The 18988-nt window shown below is 39.8% G+C and overlaps 2 protein-coding genes across 2 annotated transcripts in view; one reads left to right on the top strand and one right to left on the bottom strand.

Moving 5' to 3' along the window:
• Positions 1 to 6779, top strand: part of XPA (XPA, DNA damage recognition and repair factor) — an 8634-nt gene extending 1855 nt beyond the window's left edge. The window contains exons 2-6 of the mRNA XM_085317174.1: positions 15 to 155; positions 2177 to 2282; positions 4021 to 4186; positions 4903 to 5020; positions 6550 to 6779. Of these exons, the coding sequence (XP_085173300.1) occupies positions 15 to 155; positions 2177 to 2282; positions 4021 to 4186; positions 4903 to 5020; positions 6550 to 6698 (680 nt within the window). The 3' untranslated portion in view covers positions 6699 to 6779. The remainder of the gene's footprint in view (positions 1 to 14; positions 156 to 2176; positions 2283 to 4020; positions 4187 to 4902; positions 5021 to 6549) is intronic.
• Positions 6780 to 8906: 2127 nt separating this feature from the next.
• The window catches only part of NCBP1 (nuclear cap binding protein subunit 1), a 31855-nt gene continuing 21773 nt past the window's right edge, over positions 8907 to 18988 (bottom strand). The window contains exons 18-23 of the mRNA XM_085317162.1: positions 18254 to 18347; positions 15566 to 15669; positions 14715 to 14829; positions 12155 to 12298; positions 11631 to 11744; positions 8907 to 10741 (exon numbers count right to left, since the gene is read on the bottom strand). Of these exons, the coding sequence (XP_085173288.1) occupies positions 10628 to 10741; positions 11631 to 11744; positions 12155 to 12298; positions 14715 to 14829; positions 15566 to 15669; positions 18254 to 18347 (685 nt within the window). The 3' untranslated portion in view covers positions 8907 to 10627. The remainder of the gene's footprint in view (positions 10742 to 11630; positions 11745 to 12154; positions 12299 to 14714; positions 14830 to 15565; positions 15670 to 18253; positions 18348 to 18988) is intronic.

Here is an 18988-nt window from a genome sequence, read left to right as displayed (position 1 = left end):
ATTTGTCTCCGCAGGCGGCGTGCGGGTGAAGGCCCCCCCCAAGGTCGTGGACACGGGAGGGGGCTTCTTCCTGGAGGAGGAGGACGCGGAGGAGGAGGAGGACGGTGGCGAGGCGGGGGAAGAGTCGGCCGCCGCCAGGATCGTGCACCCCCCCGGTAAAGGCGCGAGGGCGGCGCGGGGGAGCGGCGCGGCGCGGGCGCCGGGAGGCGGCGCCGCGGGCGCGCGGTTGGCGGGGAGCGGGCAGGAAGGCGCGGGGGCGACACTGAGCCCGGGCTGGGCCGAGGGAGCGGCGTGCCCTTTTTTCCCCCCTTTTTCCCTCCCTTTCTTTTTTTCCCCCTTTTTTAACCACTATTATTTTTTTTTGTTTAAATCTAATATGCTTAAGGCATGTTTCTGGGTATGCAGAATTTCAGGCGTGCGTGACTCTTTCAGTAACAAAGCAACTGGCAAATCAGGGGCGATGAAAAACGAAGAACTGTAAGCAAAGGAAGTGGGACACGGTCAGTGCTCTTGAATGTGGCAGTGTCTCCCTTCCCCAGTAAATGCCGCTCTGTTCTTTCTTTGGGGAATTTGAACCCGCAAGGCCATAGTGAGTGTTAAATCAGCGTGGGTTCACCAGCCCTGGGAATTTAGAGGCTGATACCCTTTATGCCAAGGTGGGAGCAGTGCTGCAGTGTCAGCTTTTATCATTGTAATACATATTGACGCCAAGTTGCTGATTTGTTTGGTGGGGGATTTCAGCATATTGTCTCATGATGTTCTTCCTCCCCAAAGCAAATGGAGAAGTAAGAATCTCAAAATAGATGCATTTTCTTCCCTGGGATTGTCTTTGTCTTGCTTTGTTCTGCTCTGAATCAGCTGCAGGGCTGTTGGTGCAGTGTACCTCTTTGTTAGAAATCGCCACCAGATTTCATTAAGAGTATAAGCAACTATCAGCCTTTCTGCTTTTGAGGGGCTACTGTTTAATAATAAATTAAGTAAGTCTGAGATCATTTGCACTGCGAATATTTTTGCTGTGTAATTCATAATGTCATTGTCTTAATAAAATGTCTGCATGTTTGGAAGTAGTGCCATAAAATACAAAGTGTGATGTAAGAGCATGGCTATGTGAAGTACTGAGATTTCCAAGTAAAACTTCAAATTGGGATAAAATATCATCTCTGCTAGATTCAATCTGCTATGCTATGCGCACACAATCAAAAATGTATGATGTTGCATGCCAATAATTAGTTTTATGTTTCAGATACTGTTAATGTTCTATCCTGCTATCTCATTTGCAGCTGGTGAAACTGTAAAAAAGTTAATATTCTACTAGGAGCATACTGTTGTTGTTAAACGAATGTTTTTGATAGCTAAATCGGTGGTTCTCGGTGTCTCATGGAACATAAGCAGATGGAGAACGTACTGGAGGTGATCTACCCAGCRTGGATGTGGTCAGCAGTGATGGCCGGGACCAGGATGAGCCTGGGCTTGGAGCAGTGCTGAGAGGGCTTGGGGAGAGGATTGTAGTGGAGCTCCATCCCCATTCCACTCCTAGCAGCTCTCTGGCCGTCCACCTCCATTTCTGCCAYCTGGGATGGACAAGAGCTTTGCCATCTGCTGCAAGCCTCTGTTGAGCACTTTCTTGGAGAGACAGGTGTGGCTGAAATAGGAAAAAAATGGAGCAGAGCTGAGAGGACTCTGGTGCCAGTGCAGCTTCTGTACTGCTTCCTGCTTCAGCCACTTTCTTTTAACTGCATCCCCTTCTCTGTTTTCTCCCATTTCTGACTGTATGTCTCCTGTATATCAGGAGATGCTTTGGATGGCCAGAAGGGAGGAAGCTGTAGGAGGGGATATGAAGCACTTAATGGGAAATGTAGAGGGTTCTTTTTTCTTTTCTTAAACGATTGCTAAGTTGAAACAAATCTGTGCTTTTGAATGCTGTAATCCAATACTTAATACAGTGAACTCTTCAAGCAAGAGCAGAGATCTACCAACAAAGATGGAATTGCTGGATATAGGTTTTGAATTTGTATTTTATCTTTCTGGAAAACTTTTCTTGGAGGAGTAAACTTAGTCTGTAATGAACATTATAAAAACTGCAATGTAAATTTTAGTAAAACTGCCTGTAATACCAACTCCAAATATTTACTTTAACATGGTAATTCCTTAAAAAAAAAATCTTTCTTTCCATTAGCACCTGTACTAGAGTTTGACTATCTCATCTGTGAAGACTGTGGCAAAGAATTCATGGATTCCTACCTTATGCAGCACTTTGATTGGGCAACGTGTGATAATTGCAGGTATTGCAAATAGGAGAGGAAAGCTATATTTTGTGTAAAGGTTGATAGCTAGAATTTAATTACAAATTTTCTACGAGAAGGCTGTCAGCAAAGGGCTATCTTTCAATAAGGTAATGCTGGAAAAGCAAATGGAAGTTGTCTCATACCTTTATATCTTCCATTATGGAAGTGAAGAATGGAAGCATTGTTTAGTAAGTGTATCTGAGGATAAAAAGCATCAGTAGGTACTTGCATAATATTCTGGAGATAGAGTGCTTTGAGACAAGTTAATTTTTTTTTATCAGCATTTCTATGGAAATTATTTCCTGATTGCAGATTACAAATGTTTGAAAAAATGGCATTGATTTAACCATATAACAAAGAACATCTATTTTTAAAAATAAAGCCAGTTTGGTTGTCACTAACATTACATCTTCTGAGAATATTTGCCGTCATAGTGAATTAACCTGAATAACATCTAGTTAGTACTTGGGTGAGAGCAGGTGGGCCTGGCGGATGGCAGCCAGATGAGTAGACTCCCCACAGGAGGTGACCAGAGGCCTTGAACGCGGTTGAACCACAGGGTGGGCAGGAGTTCAGCCTCGGGGGATGGCAGTCTCTGCGATCTCTATCTTTATCTCAGRGAAAATATTGTAAAAGCCATCAGGATCACCAGGGCATTGAAACAAACTTGGAAGCAGCCAACTGCCTGTAAGCGTAAGAAAGAATGAATGGATGGATGGATGAAAAAAAACACAGCTAGAATTTTGTTGCCATGGTAGGAGGTTCCCAGGTAACTGCATGGAGTGTCAGGTGTGCATATGATTTAAGGAATTCATAGTCTTTAAAGAAAAAGTGCTGCCTCTTGAAGGCAAGAGGGGTGAAAAACAGTGCAAGGAGAAGACTTAGGGGCTTTACAAAGTGGTTTCCGTTCAGACCTGGTAGCTCTTGTAACTGAATATTTAGAGAATGCTGTATGCCTAAGCTTTAATTATTAACTTTGAATTTCAGTGGAGGTATATATACAGCAGTACTTCTTGGATGACAGTTGCCAGTGTTTAGTATTTGACAGATTATTTCAGTTTAAGCAGTTCAGGTGATAGAGGTATACAGAATAACAAATCTAGTTTTTGTTTCATTTAGTGATAACACTGCTGTGGTTATGCAAAGTTTTTCTTGTGTTAGGTCTGATAAAAGTTACAGTATCTTTGTGTTTAAGTTATTTCTTTTACTACTACTCCTTTATTCCTGCACTCTGGGCATTTAGAAACAAGTGCTCTGAGTAGTTAATTTGTTTCTGAGATCTGGAAACTAGGGAGTGTCACTTGGTGATCTGACTTGTCCCGCTTTACATACTCCTTTTCTCTGGACCATGTGACAGCCTATACTTTCATCCTCTGAATCATATCCGAGTTGAATGAATAGGCTAAAATTATTCATAATCTCTCTTAAGTTTCAGTTTTCTTCTCTTATAAGAAAGCAAAGATCAAGAGAAGGAAAGCCCTTTTAGAAACACAAAAGTGATTCTCATAAAGTGTGAGAGTTGAGAGAATTGAGCCTGAGTATTTGCTCAATTGGGAAGATTTTCTGACTTTTACCCTGGAACTGAAGTTGGTTTGAATTCATAAAGTTGCTTGAGAACTGAGAGGATAAAGGCTGCCAATATTTCAGGAATTTTAAGAAAAGTGCTGGGGACTTAAGTGCTAATAATACATGGCTTTCAGGTGCAGCTTTCTCACTACTATTTTACATGTTCCAGAGATGCTGAAGATAAACATAAGCTTATAACAAGGACAGAAGCAAAAGAAGAGTATCTTCTTAAAGACTGTGACTTAGACAAGAGAGAACCAGTGCTCAGATTTATTTTGAAGAAAAACCCTCATAATTCACGGTGGGGTGACATGAAACTTTATTTAAAGCTACAGGTATAGAAACTGTTAGCATTTTAAGACCTCTTTTTACCTTCATGCGACTTTGACTGGTAAACGAAATGTATCATTTTGGTCCTGAGTTCTGAATCACTGGGGCAGAGCGAAGTACATTGTTCTTTTTAGATAATAGACTTCTAGTTGTTACTAGCTGCATACGTTTTCTTAGTAATAAAAAATAGCTGTGGGCAAGTCATGAAAATATCCGTGTTTGAGAGGATTTTGAAGGCTTTTGTGACCCAAAACCTCAATCATTTCACCTGTTCGCACGTGTATGTGGTCATGAAGTCAGTATTCTTTAAGTGCTAAACTGAAGTGTGTGGCTGCTGCTGCGTGTAGCCCTTTTGAGCTGTGGCTTGTGGCCTCATCCCCTGTTCTCACAGGAATTGCAGTGAGATTTCCCAAGACTCTGTCATCTCTCCTTTGCTGCTTTGTAGGAATGTCTCTGTAGTTGAATGTGCACAAAATYAGGGTTTGATTTTAATGAGTAAATTATGTTTAGCTGATGGAAAAAAAAAAGATATTTCACTGTGGAAGGAACATGCATTGTTTGCAAGTTGAGAGCAGAGAGGCAGAGATGGGAGTTAGAAGCAAGATTCTTGATAGGGTTGATTTATTTTGTACGTGTGTAGGAAAAGGTTAAATTTATGAGTTAGCGTAGCTTATTTTATCACTTTAGTAGAGGAAGAAATACATTTATATCCATCCTGTAGGTAATCAAGCGTTCTCTTGAAGTGTGGGGTAATGAAGAATCACTGCAAGAAGCAAAGGAACTCCGTCGTGACAACAGAGAGAAGATGAAACAGAAGAAATTTGATAAGAAAGTTAAAGGTAAACAGTTTAGCTTGAATATTGCAGTATGCAAAACAGTGTCCATCTATGTTCAGATTTGTTTCTGCATCTGATTAACATAGATAGAAAACAAAATTTTCAGTATGGCAAGATGGAGGTTTTCAAGGCCTGACTGGGCAAAGCCTGGAGCAGCCTGGTCTGACCTCATAGCTGACCCAGTTTTGAGCAGAGGCTTGGACCAAAGACCTGAGGTCTCTTCCAGCCTGAATTATCATACTGTCCTATGGAAATCTTGTAAGCAACAGAAACGAATTATGACACTTGATTACGTTTCTCTATTTTTATTATTACTCCTTATGTATTTTTACTCTTATTATTAGTCCATAATTACACCCAGAATGTGCCATATTTGCCTTTCTTAATGGACTTCAAGAGAAGATGCATTATAATTCTGCGTTATAATTCTATCATATATACAATTAGTTCAGGTGGAGTCACTGTAAAAGAAGGTAGAAAATGGCTTTCCCACCATGGTGTTAAGAGTAGTCCCTGCTGCTCTTTTTACTAGTCATTATTTCTGGGGTTTTTTGGTAACTATTTAAGGGAGTATTTAATGAGTAGAACTCTTGAGAAAGACTTGAAGCACAAACATGCTAGTCACTTTAAAAAGGTGTTGTGTTCGCTTTTCTCCAAGAAATTCCTTGTCATCAGTGTTGCCTATGCCCTAGCATCCATCCCTGAGTTCAGGTTTTTATTGCCAGAGCCAGAAGGCCCCAGCTGGCTGGAACACTGTTGTGCAGAGGAGGCAGATCCTGAGACAGAGCAAATTGCCTCTAACAGCATCAGTGTTCTGTGCTCGAGAACACTCACAGCAGGCCTTAGCTGAGATGCGGGCTGCGTTGGTCACTGCAGAACTTGAGTTAAGTGCAGGTACAGGCCTTAACATGACCAAATATTTCCAGCATGAATGACGTGGCTGAAAATGCTACCACCTTTTGCTCTTGTTTACTTGCCACTTGCTTCGAGGTTCCTGAAAATGCGTCCAACTTATTTGCCAGCCTGTGCCTAGTTGAAAATCTAGTGTGACTTCACTGCTGTTGCTGGGAGAGTAACTGACAGGATTGGGCATAAAGGTTGCTGGGAACTTTCAGTCATTTGGGAGGCATACTCTGCCCTGAAGGAAAAAATTACTGTTCATGATTGTGTAAAAAAAAACTGAGGTAGTCTGCAAAATTTGGGTCTAGTTTTTGCTCCTAATTCCRGTTGATGCTCTAGGTACCTTTTGAATGATATTCTGTAAACAGGCAGTGAGCAGCTCATACTTCAGATGAAATCCTGTGAAGTGTTGTGACAGTGAATTTCCTGTCAATTAAAATAATATGAACAAGGTGAGGTTAAGACTCTTCAAGGAAAATCAGAATGTGTTCTGGGGATAGCACATTCTTCCCCAAACTTACAGAAGATGAGCAGTAAGCGAATTGCCATCTGTAATTGTTGCAGAGGTGATTGGCTTGATTTTTAAAAACTGACACTTCAGAATCTTCAAAAAACCTTTTTATGTTTTTCAGAACTCCGCCGTGCAGTGAGGAGTAGTTTGTGGAAGAAAGAAGCTAGTGTGCATGAACATGAATATGGACCAGAAGAAAACATTGAAGATGATATGTATAAAAAGATATGTACTGTATGTGGCCATGAATTAACTTATGAGAAGATGTAGTATCATGCTTTTAAAAATTTCATTAAGTGTCTTTTTAATGGTATTCTGTATTAAGCTCAAATAAAATCTGATTGTGAACAAGCTGTTGCCAAAGGGTGTGTTCATCACTTTTAAGAAGTTTCATGTAGGAAAAATAAGCTCTGGCTCCTCAAAGTCAATCTTAGGAATGTAGCATAAGCCTTTTCAATTTTTCGAATAAGCTGGTATCTTATGGCCTAAAGAAAGTGGTGTCATTCTGTTCTACATGATGAAGAAATCAAAGGAGGTAAATCACCATGCTGGCAGCGGAGGGGAAGTCTCCTCSTCTTGTCCCAGCTGTGAGTTGTCTGGGCAGTTACTAGTAGTTTGGCAGGCTGGCAGAAGTGAATTATCTGAAGATGCGCCTGCTCCCATGCATGATGCATAGATTCTCCTGCTTTGATTTTGAGACCTTAAATCCAATAAAAGGAAGGCTCCACTAGGGGAAGGAGAAATCTCTCCTGCAGGAAAGCAGCAAGGTTAGGCTAAGGCATATTAATGATGACACCATGTCGCTGCTTGCATACACTTGGATATGCATGTTCTAGACTTCAGAGTGCTTGGAACCAAAATTGAGACTAGCAGAATATTACTGGAAGAAGCACACTGCAAGAGAAGATTTGACAGCCATGGTCGTGGCATCTTCCATGTGGCACAGCAGACAGGCCTTCATTTTGGAACAGAAAGCAAGGTGACCTGTAATAAAATTTACCTTTGCTCATTTACCATTTGGTACGTAAGATGATTTTTCAAACAATGGACAAATACCTACTTTTTTTGATTGCAAATTCAAATTTTGAAATGTTTAAATTTTCCTGCTCTTAGATATGACTGTGGAATGGGTGTAGAAAATGCTAAACTTTTTTCAGCTGTTAACGTGTTTGTTCTGCATTGTACGGATCACAGTGAAGTGCACTGAGACTTACGTGCATTACAGTGGGAGAGAACAGGTCCAGCCGGGGAACCTGCTGATGGTTCTGCCCATGGACCACTGCTCCATCACAGAGTGCTAAAGAGATCCTGCTGCAGAAGCAGTTTGTGGGTGATCTCACGAGCACTCAAGCCTTATGCTGTCCGTCGTTTCTGGACAAAGGACAGGGCTCTGCCTGCCAGCCGAGGGCCCTGCATCATGTAGACTCCTAGAGCCTGGAGAAAAGCCAGACTGGATAAAGGCCTGTGCAACTACAGCAGCGTCAGATCAGCCTAGGCAGAGAGGGCAACCTGTGGGTGTGGGCCCCCCATCTCCTCCCCCCTCGCCCTCACTGCCACACTGCTTACCTAGGGGGTGGCTGCAGGAGCAGCCGTCCTGTGGCAAAAGCTCTTGGCTGCTGCCTGCTGCAGGGATGCAGCAGCACAGCCCATAACGCAGGAGCAGCAGGGAGTGGAAGAGCTGCCACAGCAGCAGAGCTCTTTCCCACCACATGGCAGTGTGCATACTGACACGGCTTGGGCGTGTGGAGSCGGGGAGCAGGTTCAACTGGCTCATGGTGCATGGACAGCTTGGCAGCTAGCCCASCAGCGTACCTGCATCCCAGGGAAGCGCAGCCCGTCTGCATGGCCTTCAACAGCAGAATAACCCTGGCACGACTGCTTTGCTTCGCTGGCCCCAGTAACTAGTTAGGACAAACACTCCCAATAGTAACCTGCTTCATCTTCATTTATTTTTTTGTCTTAATTTTAATTAATTGTGCATTTTTTTCCAGCCACATCACATTTCTACAGCATCTTTACACTATCCAGCACCTCATGCTGCAGCAGTTTCAACTTTGGCCAGTTAATGGCTTGTACCACTACACAAACATCTTTCTCCTACAGATCCAACCAGTTTCCCCATCATATCAGGTGCCATGCTACCTCCAAAGAGGGGATACTTTGTAACAGAGTAAGGATATGTAATCAAAGCCCACACTCCTCATCTTAACTGATTTTTGAAAGAAAATAGCTTAGTTTTAAATCATAGGATTACGTTGTCTGTGCTCAGGTAGTTGCTGCTGTATCCCCAGCCTCAGTATTTGTCAAGTATATTAAAGGCTCAGAAGAAATCAAAGTTCTGTAAGTAAGTTTTGGTGCATTATCAATTTTACAGAAAACACATTCAAGTCAGATTCATACCCAAAGTCAGAATTCCTTGTTGATCCAACCCAGTGAAGAAAAAAAGGCTATGACTCCTATTAAAACTTCTGTACAGCATTAAATGTTACAAAAAAAAAAAAAAAAAAGGCTATCTGAAGACCTCTGTGCATAACCCTGCATAAAGCAAATTTACAAATATATAAATATGTAAAAGGCAGACCCTAAAAGAATGGAAGGATTTGTCAAATCACAGAGGAGAAGCAGAGAAAGCAGAAGTAACAGAATCAAGCCTACAAGGATATACTCAAATGTTACAGGCTGCACAACAAGTTATGTCAACACTAACAGTAGAAAAATTTTTTTTTGCCCTCTATGCTTGATTAAGAGGTCAATTGCTTAATATAGGGATGGAATTTATTACTAGGTATAGTATTTGAAAAATAATTTGTACAGGAACTGAATCAAAGTTCATCATTTTCAGTGTTTGAAAATTTTCAAACATTCATCTACAAAAATGAATAGACCGCAAACAGCTTCTGTGTACCACACAGAAATGTCACCATACAGAGTTGAATGCCTGAGGCAATGTCTTTGCTCTGCCACGCATCCCTGCTTGCCATGATACAGACCATTCCTTTTTGTTTTCTTACAGAAGTGTTATTTGCATAACTCAAACTAAGGCTACTCCATTTTCAGGTTATGTCTCACCCCAGTCCAAGTCTCCAGTAAGGTAACACTTAATTCAGTGCTACAGTGCTTTTCAGAGACAGGGGAGCCACATGCTCTCTTCACATTTTAAAGACTAAAGGACAGGAAATAGTAGCAGATGCAAATACCATGAAGCAGTTATTACTAATCCACATACAAAGGACAATTAGTTTATCCACATCAGTGCCAGAAAAATTTCTGGTATCACTGCAGACCTGTAGGTCCGAACCACTGCAAGCTCAACAGCCCACATAGAGGCTGAAATAAAACAGGCTACGTGTTGCCCTTCCCTCACCCGCAGCACTTGAGGCTGGAGCTGCCAACACCTAGGTATGGTTTGCAGTACCAAAACAGAAGTTTTGCCCCATCTCTACCAATTAGGACTACTGTTAGATAGGTCATTATTTTTTGACCATGCTGCATAAAGGCTCGCATTTTGATTTTAGAAGTTTATGAAGTTCCTTTATGGGTTGTTTACAGTTACTGTAATAAGACACCAGACAATACATTAAAAAAAAACATATTTCAATTGTATTACATCCATGTTCTTTCAAAATGAAAATCTAGTTGGTTTGGCAATAAACAAACCCATATGATCTATGCTACTTTGAAAGCTTTACTCAGTGTTTCACATGCCCAAAGTTAAGACAATTCTCCTGTGCCATACTACAGAGAACTTATCACACTGCTCATAGAAAGGTGCATTTCCCTTTACACTTATAAAACACTATGATCTGTTTCAAATTTCTGTAGTTCCTTTGCTTTAAGGGGCAGGCAGAGGTAACAAATTCTATACAATTTTTTTGCCTATTTTTTATTTTTATATAAACAGTGGGGAAAAACAACAAAAAATACTATCATGAATGCAAGATTCAAACCAAATAAAAGGACAGATTAAAAGAATTCACACATTACTTCATGTCAATCCTCTATCAGTCATAGCTAATAAGGCTTACAATGTTTACAGAGTTGCTGTTGGTTAGAGTACTGCATTGTTCTATACAGGAACACATGAAAGCCAGTTTTAATGAAAAAGTTTCTTCCTTCCCCAGGTCAAGTCTTCCCGTAAAAAAAAAAAAAAATTATATTCATTAAAGTCCTGCAGACAAGTCTCTGCACATGAACAATCTTCAAGCCTGCAGAGCACAGAATTGCTGAAACACAGCCAGTATGTGATGGTCCAGTTCAGCTGTAAACAGGAGATTCTCCAGGGTCACCATGTACTGTTGGATTATCTGGTGATGCTGGTAGATTAAAAGAGGAAAAAAAAGGAGGGGGGTAACGTTTTGGTGTTTTCATTCAACTTAATGCAAAAAACAAGCACAGAAGTCAAGACAGGTAAGTATCACAGGTCAAATGTTCTCAACAAAACTGACAAGCACATCTCACTTCCACAACACATCAGCCACTGACAAGAAAGCGTGACCTGGAGCCAATACCAATTGCAGAAAGGAAGTGTGTGTTGAAATCCTCGTTTGAGAGTGTTGTGCTCCCTGTGGCTGTTCACTCCTTATCCTGAATTGTGTACAGGATGCCACGCAGAGAGGCAATTGCACAGATATCATGAGGAAACTCATGACATTTGCTTTAAAGTAACCAGGGAAAAGCTTACCCCATGGAACCATTACACCACCACTCCCATGCAGTCTTCCGTCCTTCAACATAACTTAAGTTCCCACATCTGTAACTGTCTAGTATTCTGTCACTTTCAGCCAATCACCTGCACTTGTTATCAGGTTTAATATAAAACCAAGAATTCCAAACTAAAGTTTAAAAGCTTTTAATGCATCTTATTAAAAGGAAGACAGGAGGCATCTATTTTAATATCCTTGTTTGCTCAAGACTTTGACTTGTGCTGTAATACACAGTTAAGTTGAGCTCAACTGAATTTATAAACATCTCAGTATCTTTTTGATGGATATTTGTAGCATAGGAAGTAACTGAGGACCAGTCACTCTGAGTCTACAGCAGAGACAAGGACAGGACCCAAGAGCTATGCCTAACCTGCACATTAGTCTTCTGAGAAGTGCTGCCATCCACCACTGTTCTCATGGGGTGCCTGGCTCTCAAGCTACAAAAGCTTTTTCATCTAGCACAGGTACAGAGCCTTCTAAACAGAGAAATGAAAATTACCTGTAGGAAGATTTGCTGCAATCTCTCTATACAACTCTTGTACCAAGGTGTAAATACATCAATTCCACCAGTTTCACATCGCACCAAGTGCTCAGTTAACAACATAATGAAGCGCTGCAGAAGAATAGGAAAAACATTGATTCAGTTTTTGTCAAACAAAAACAGGTTCCTAATCTCAGACAAGATAATGCAAGGGATAGAAACTTTGAACAGTAATGTCAGAATAATTACTGCACTTAGAGGGAGGACACTGAATGTAGTAACCACTTACAGTCAAGTTATCTTCTGCTTGTTCAATAACAATGCTAGCAGAGAACTCCTCTGCACTGTAACTGAACAAATCCTGTTCTAGGGAGACTGGCAGTCCTTTCTGAGGGGTCACTTGAACTGACTCTTTCCCACAATAAACCTATTCACTCTTTACCACATCCTTGTCTGAAGATGATTCCCGAGATACAAATGACATTGTAAGCTTACATATACAGTAAAACCTACAGGTCCGACAAGACCTCATCCATTGTTACCTGAAATATGACAAGAAAAAGATTCTTCTGCTCGCTCTGGGCTGACTCGACTTTCTCCTGCAAGCGCTCTATCTGCTCTTCTAGTGGTCCGTCTTCCCGATCACTACTTCGGTCATCATCATCATCATCATCATCGCTATCTCGCTGTAAGTGAAATAACACATGACTACGTAGCAACCTGGCTAACCTGTGGAGACCTTAATGCTCATTAGTTCCTCTTGTGAGAAGGTCTGTAGGGCAACTGAAGCTGCTCTGTGGCTTGGAAAGTACTATACTTTGAAGGATGTTTATTTTGAGTATGATTCAGGAGGCAAATTGGAAAGGAAAAAGATTTAGGTTAAGCCTCTCAACTTAATTTAACACCTGTATGGGAAAGGCTTGAAAAAGCACAACATCATAGGAAACAGAGCAAGCTCAAAAATTTACAAGAATTTATTTAGGGGAGACACAGCATAAAGTAATAAGCCTGTTGTTCTCATCATTAGCATCATAGCTTTAAAGAGAGAGAACAAACAAAAACACATGAATGTCACAAATGTCTTAAGCTTTGTCCCCTTCTACAGGGCAGATCATTCATTCAATCATAGTTCTAAAATTTTAGGATTCAAAAAAGAACACTATGTTATAGCTCAGATGGACGTGGCATGTTGCCACAAAAGGAAGACAAGAGATTGTATCCCAGTGTGTTAAATGGGACTGTCTATGCTCAAGATCAAAGGAGATGCTCTCAAACTATAAAGGGACACGGTGGCAGCCAACTTTATAGTGAGCAAAATACTCTTTTGTCATTGCCTTTGATTAACTGAACAGTATCAGACCTGCATCTCATAAAGTTGTCCAAAACAGGATTAAATGGGATACAGTACGAAAGGCACAATCTGATGGCTTAAGGTATATTCACTACAGATACTGCTTCAGTTAYTTGGGATTTCTATGCAAAAATACCTACAAGTTAACAGCTAAAGAGTTCAAATATTTGTAAAATGTGTGTGCAACTTGTAAAATATACAGGGCTATATGTTAACTTGGCTACTGCATACAAACCAAACTAGCAATCCAAGATTCTGTGCAGCTCTGAATTAGTGCAATGCTAATAAAAAGGGCTTAGAAAAGCAACTGAGTTTAATTTTATTCTCTGTAGGAACTTATTGTTCCCTGTCTACACAGGTTTCCTAGACTTAAAATGCTAAAGGACCAGTTAGCCCTAAAAGAAAGCACACAAACCTTGAATTCATCCAGTAATACAACAATGCACTCTATGGGTGCATAAAAATTTGATAGTTTACTTCCTTAAAGAGGAACAGTGATGCTACACAGCCCCAGCCTGCAGAACTACTCACTGTTGCATACAAATGTCTTTTTATGGCGTATCATTCATTTAAAATATTCTGAAGAGCTGCAGCAAGATACAGGTACTGCAATTAAAACACTGTTGTATTTGTTCAGAGGTGCCAGAAAAGCTCTTTGCCTCAATGACTGCATCCAGATCATCAATAATCATGGGCATTTATCAACTGCTGATCAATGCAGATTGAGGATGCAAGTAACTATGATGGCTGTTGCCGGGAATAAAGAAAACAAGATGAAGGAGCTGGGCACATTGGCACCTGTTAGGTCTTAAGAGATCTCTCAGGATATTCATAGGAAATAGTGACTTGTACAGGTTCTTTCAAAAACACAAAACCCAAAAAACCCAGAAAACCCACCACCTCTACCTGCTGGCATGCCATGCTGTGCCAAATTCAGACATTAACTTAGGCAAGTGTTTTAAAAATAGCTAAGAGTTTTGTGCAGGTAATCATACTTGCTGACTATACATGAACAAAGGCATTCTCTCCTCTCTGCAAACCACAACATATTTATAAATTGGCTTCATTCTATCAGGGTTAACTACTGCATTCGGCAATGCTTCCTTAGATCCCACCCTCTACTGCTGCCCCAAAAGAGACAACCCACACAACATTTTACTCTCCCACTTGGGACAACACAACACATCAGTGGTTGCTTGACAGTTACTTCACTGTATATCACTTTGTGATATATAATAATCCGTATCATGCAAAAGTATTTAAAAAACGTATGAAGGATGTCAGAATACAACAACATCCGTAAGAACAGTGTCGGCTGTTAACTTTTCAACAAATCACTGTTTCCATGAACTTCTCCACAGAATCTAAAAGAGTGCTATTTAAAAGCACTCACCATAAACTTGCAAGTAAACTGTAATCCTGTCTACTATTATCTAGTAAGGTAACTAGAATGAAAGTTAGTATGCAAAATACATGCTTATATTTTAATAGAAACTTCTGAGAAAAAAAGCTTGAACACAGCAAGAACATCTGAATTCCTTTAAAGATCTGACTGATTTTTTGGACTTTAGCAGCTTTTAGAAAGGTATATGGAGAACATGCATCCAGTTTTTCTTTTTAGTGCTACAAGATGACCACAAGTCTGCAGACATGCTTCCTGAGAAGCACACTTTATTTGGTTCTTTCCCAGAACTCTGTCTGATCGCACAACTAGAGCCTGAAATATTAAAAGTTACAAACAGATTGCTCACTCTTTTGTGCTGCCGTGCCAATCTTGCCTTAGTCTCCTCCAGTTCTTTGTGAATCTTCAGAACATGCTTGTTCATTTTACGAATTGTGGAATGTAAGATTTCCCAAATATAAAACCTAGGAAAAACAAAACTCAGAACAGTAAGTTACACACCGTTCCAAGATGCCCGGACTCTACCATTTAACCTCTTTAAATTCTTTTTATTCAAATCACCATAACAGCATGATTTTTCACTGCAATATATTAAAAATGTGTTTTCTTACAGAAAAATGCATCTGAAGGAATTTACAAAACTTCCCGATTATTGTGTATTTCCTGGAGCGAGCATTCAAAAAAAAAAAAAAAAAAAAAAAAAACACAAAAGCATACTTGCAATGTAAAAAGCTTAATAGCCATTTCTTTTTTTGCACTAAATTTTCAAGCTAGCATTTTATTGCGTACACATTCTGCAACACTGCCAGCATGAAACTGACTTTTTTGACTAAATTTCTCCCACTTCAGTGAGTAGTGTATTGAGAATACTCCCAAGATACATACCCTAACCACAAACCAAGACTTCACTAAGCTAACTAGCAGCTATGCAATACAGACTAATAGTCCTTGGAACTAGAAACAGTTTCCAGTGTTCAAGGCTACCTGCAAAATGGCATGTTAATAAAATTCTCTCATTACCCTAAAAATTCATACCCCAATTGAGACAGCAAAATGCTGAAGTACTATTTTGTAGAAGACACAAAAGATTAATTGTACTCTTCTCTTCCTACTACTTAGCTTTCACAGAAGAAACCACATACTAGCTACTTAAAATAAAATTTACAGACAAAAAAAACCCCTAAGGTTCATACATATTACCTAGTAAAATCATGCGCAAGCTCTGAAGAAAAGATCCAGTTTGCTACTGCAGCACAATCAACGATTTGTGTCCGAATCATCTTGTCAACAAGCACAGCAATCATCTGGATTTTAGGAAAGAAGAGATGGACATTTCCATCAAAATAAGAAAAAGCCTTGCTGCAATATGCAATCTTATAAGTACTTTAGCCTTAGATACAACCAAAGATCATCCAATGCAACTCTCTGTTAGTCATCTGAATGAGCAGAGCAGACATCTAGTTAGTTTAGCTCGAACCTGCTCAAATTTGGGGAGCTGTATTAATTATATAAAGCATGCATTCACATTTTGTTCAACAACCTCCTTTACTTTTCATGAGTGATGGATCACTCTTCACTACTGTATTGATTTCCACCACTCTCAAATTCAAAGATACAGATGAAGTTTGAAATTAGGCATAACTGAAATAAGCCTGTTTGATTATCTGATACCAATATCAGAGAATTGAACCAGAATCAAATCCCTCTTACATATTCACAAAACAAGAGTAACTACTAGCCTACTCCTCTTGCACTGCAAGAGTCTTCAAGTATGACAGTAAGCTCTTTGCAGGATTTCTTCATTTTAGGACATAACCATCACTATGCAGTCAATGGAAGTACTTACTACAGGCCTTGCCATAACCATGGGAGGTTCGCGAGCATCAAGCAGATAACTGCAGAAATCAATTACTGTCTAAAACAGTTCCAAGCTATTCAGAATAAAGGATTTATCTTAGTTACTCATGTGCCCGAATGTCACAATATCAAAGAACTGCAATCTAATGTATTTATCCTCGCAACCACCCATTCTCCAACAAGGATGAGTAACAAAGCTCCTTTAAAAGAAGAAAATTGAAGTAACTGAATGAATCATACAGAAGATGCAGGACTCATCTTTCAAGCCCTAGGATAGCATCCTATACCCTATTTGTCTTCCTGCATGCGAAGAAATTTCTGATTACTCAGTCTGATCTTCTGTGTAACCCAGGCCTAGGATTTTGGGAAAACATTCCATCTCAATGTAAAGGTTTCTCTTTATGAAATCATCACCACAACCTTACTAAATTGGTTCAGGAAGCCACTGACTCCTATTGCTAAATCATTCTCTGCAGTAGGGTTCACTCAGTAGCACTAGATGCCTTGCAAATACTGCTGATACTCTGAATCAGCCTAAGACATGTTCCCATCTATAAGGTAGGCTTTATATCATAGGCACTGAAGTACGTGTAACCGTATGAAAACAGACTCTGGGCAGATGTCCTGCTGTCCACATACCATCTCTTCTGTGTGCCAGAGAGACTGTGAACTCAAGGAAAATAAAGTGCTTGATCAGAACCATAAAGCTGAAAGCTGTACATGCAGGAATTGAAAATTTAAGTTCCACAAGCAAGCTAAACAACAGACCTTTCTAAATTTACTATTTGACATTTTTAATGTAATTTCTGTATGCTCATTAAAATCTAACATGACTGTTCAGTCTGGGTTTGAAACCTCCATCTCATTTTGGTCATAAAGAAGTGAAGAGGAAGAATATATAGATATTATGTTCTAATATGGAATTTTTTTCTGAGCCAGTTAAATGACAAAGCAAAAATTAAGTCAGGCAGTAACATTTTGAAGATCAGTACTTGGGAAGTTTCTTTTTTTCTTCCCTTTTTTTTTTCTTTACATTCTATTTCAGAAATACCTGTAAAAGATGTTACTTTATTTTAGGCACCCAGAAAATCTTTCCTGACTTTAGAGTACTAAATTTTTCCCTTTAGTAACCATAGAGAATGGGCCTAGGTTCAGAAGCAAAGATTGCAAGAATTATCCATTTTTCTCAGAGAGATCACATCTGGAAGAGTAGCTTATGCAGCTTTGAAGTACAGTTCACTTTCAAACACAAGAATGTGCAACACAAACACACCAGTGAGAGATACTAAAAGTAATTAACGTAAGTAAATTCAGTGCAAGTTTCTTATCCATCTCCATTTATAGAAGAATGACAGCTGAGGGAAGCAATAACCACTGTGAAGAAACTGAACAGCTTAAACAACCAAGGCATTTTTCATAGGTCTTTCAGGGTATTATTTCCTCTGGCTCAAGAATTAACTTAACCACTACACTGTCAGACTGATCTGTTCTGAACAGTTAGAAACTGCAGGTCTACCTACTCTGCCCATGCAGAACTCCAATAGTCTTTGCTGTTTATTGCATGGCTTTCACTAACAATTGAGAACAGGCACACACACCCTCAATTCAATGAAATTTCTTCATTTATAAGAATTTAGTCTATTTTTGTGTTACAGTATCTACCTCTTGGAAGATGAAAAGAACTGTTCTAGTATTCCAGTTCTGAACAGGAACAGGTTTTTAGCAGAAATTTCTCTAAGACAAATATAGCTCAAAGCCAAGATTTACAATGACAGCCTTTGCTCTCCTACACTAAACTTTGAGGGGAAAAAAGGCCTCACTGATGAAGAATATATTTTACGCACAGTCTTCATTTTTGGCACTGTTAACAAAAGTAAATACAATCTGAATTCTCCTTCAAATGAGAGCAGAGAACAGTGAATATATTTTTAAAGTACAAAAAGCAAATTGATTTCTTTTTTCTCTTTTTTACTTAGCATGACATTTTGGGAGTTGAAACTCACAAAGGTATATGACATTACAACCTCTTACCTGTGGATGATTTTTCCAAACCTCATATACAACCCTCAGGACATGGAGTTTCCCCTCGTCACTTTCAGCAAGTGTTTTGAAGACTTCATGAAACCTTTTAAGCATAGATTTAAGCAGTCAGTGGAGGGGTTGTGACCAGGTCAAAAAAGCAGCAGATGTGAGGCAAATAGTTTAGACTGGCCAAAAGAAATCTTGGGACAATCTGGCAATTCTGGAAAAACTGCCCCTGAAGAACATAACTGATCTGAGCTAAAAATGCTACAAGAGACCTGACAGCTCCTAAAAGCAACTTAAATCTTAATGGCAAATCTGCTCTCTGAAGTTGGGCTACCCTTCCTCATACTTTTAAAAGCAGGAGACACTTATGCTTGGTGTGCTTATCTATACACAGCTGGAACAAAATTTGCTTTCCTTTGAGCCTTAGACTTTGCTCTTGAAATTGCTTTCTGTAACTTTAGACACTTACCCAATATACCCTTATCGAGGGAAATGCTGCTAGAAGCTCTATTTTAGCAGAGTATGCTGACTGCTATTAAGCGTTCACAACCCAACTTATTGTAATGTAACTAAAAAGCTTAGGTGACTGATCTTGTAGCTGCCACTGTGACAATATCACAGCTCTGAGTATCCTCTGCACCCTGCCTCTTGTACTTCTAACTGCAGGCTATCTACTGCTTGTTATAAACACTGCCTTTTTTTTTTGATGGCTTCATAAATTTCTGTCGGTACTTAAAA

This window comes from Rhea americana, unplaced genomic scaffold, assembly GCF_003343005.1.
Source record: "Rhea americana isolate MKP2758 unplaced genomic scaffold, rheAme1 scaffold_115, whole genome shotgun sequence".
In the NCBI taxonomy this organism is placed as follows: domain Eukaryota; kingdom Metazoa; phylum Chordata; class Aves; order Rheiformes; family Rheidae; genus Rhea; species Rhea americana.
Note: the sequence above shows the minus strand (reverse complement) of the source record. Positions and strands in the feature narration are given on the sequence as shown.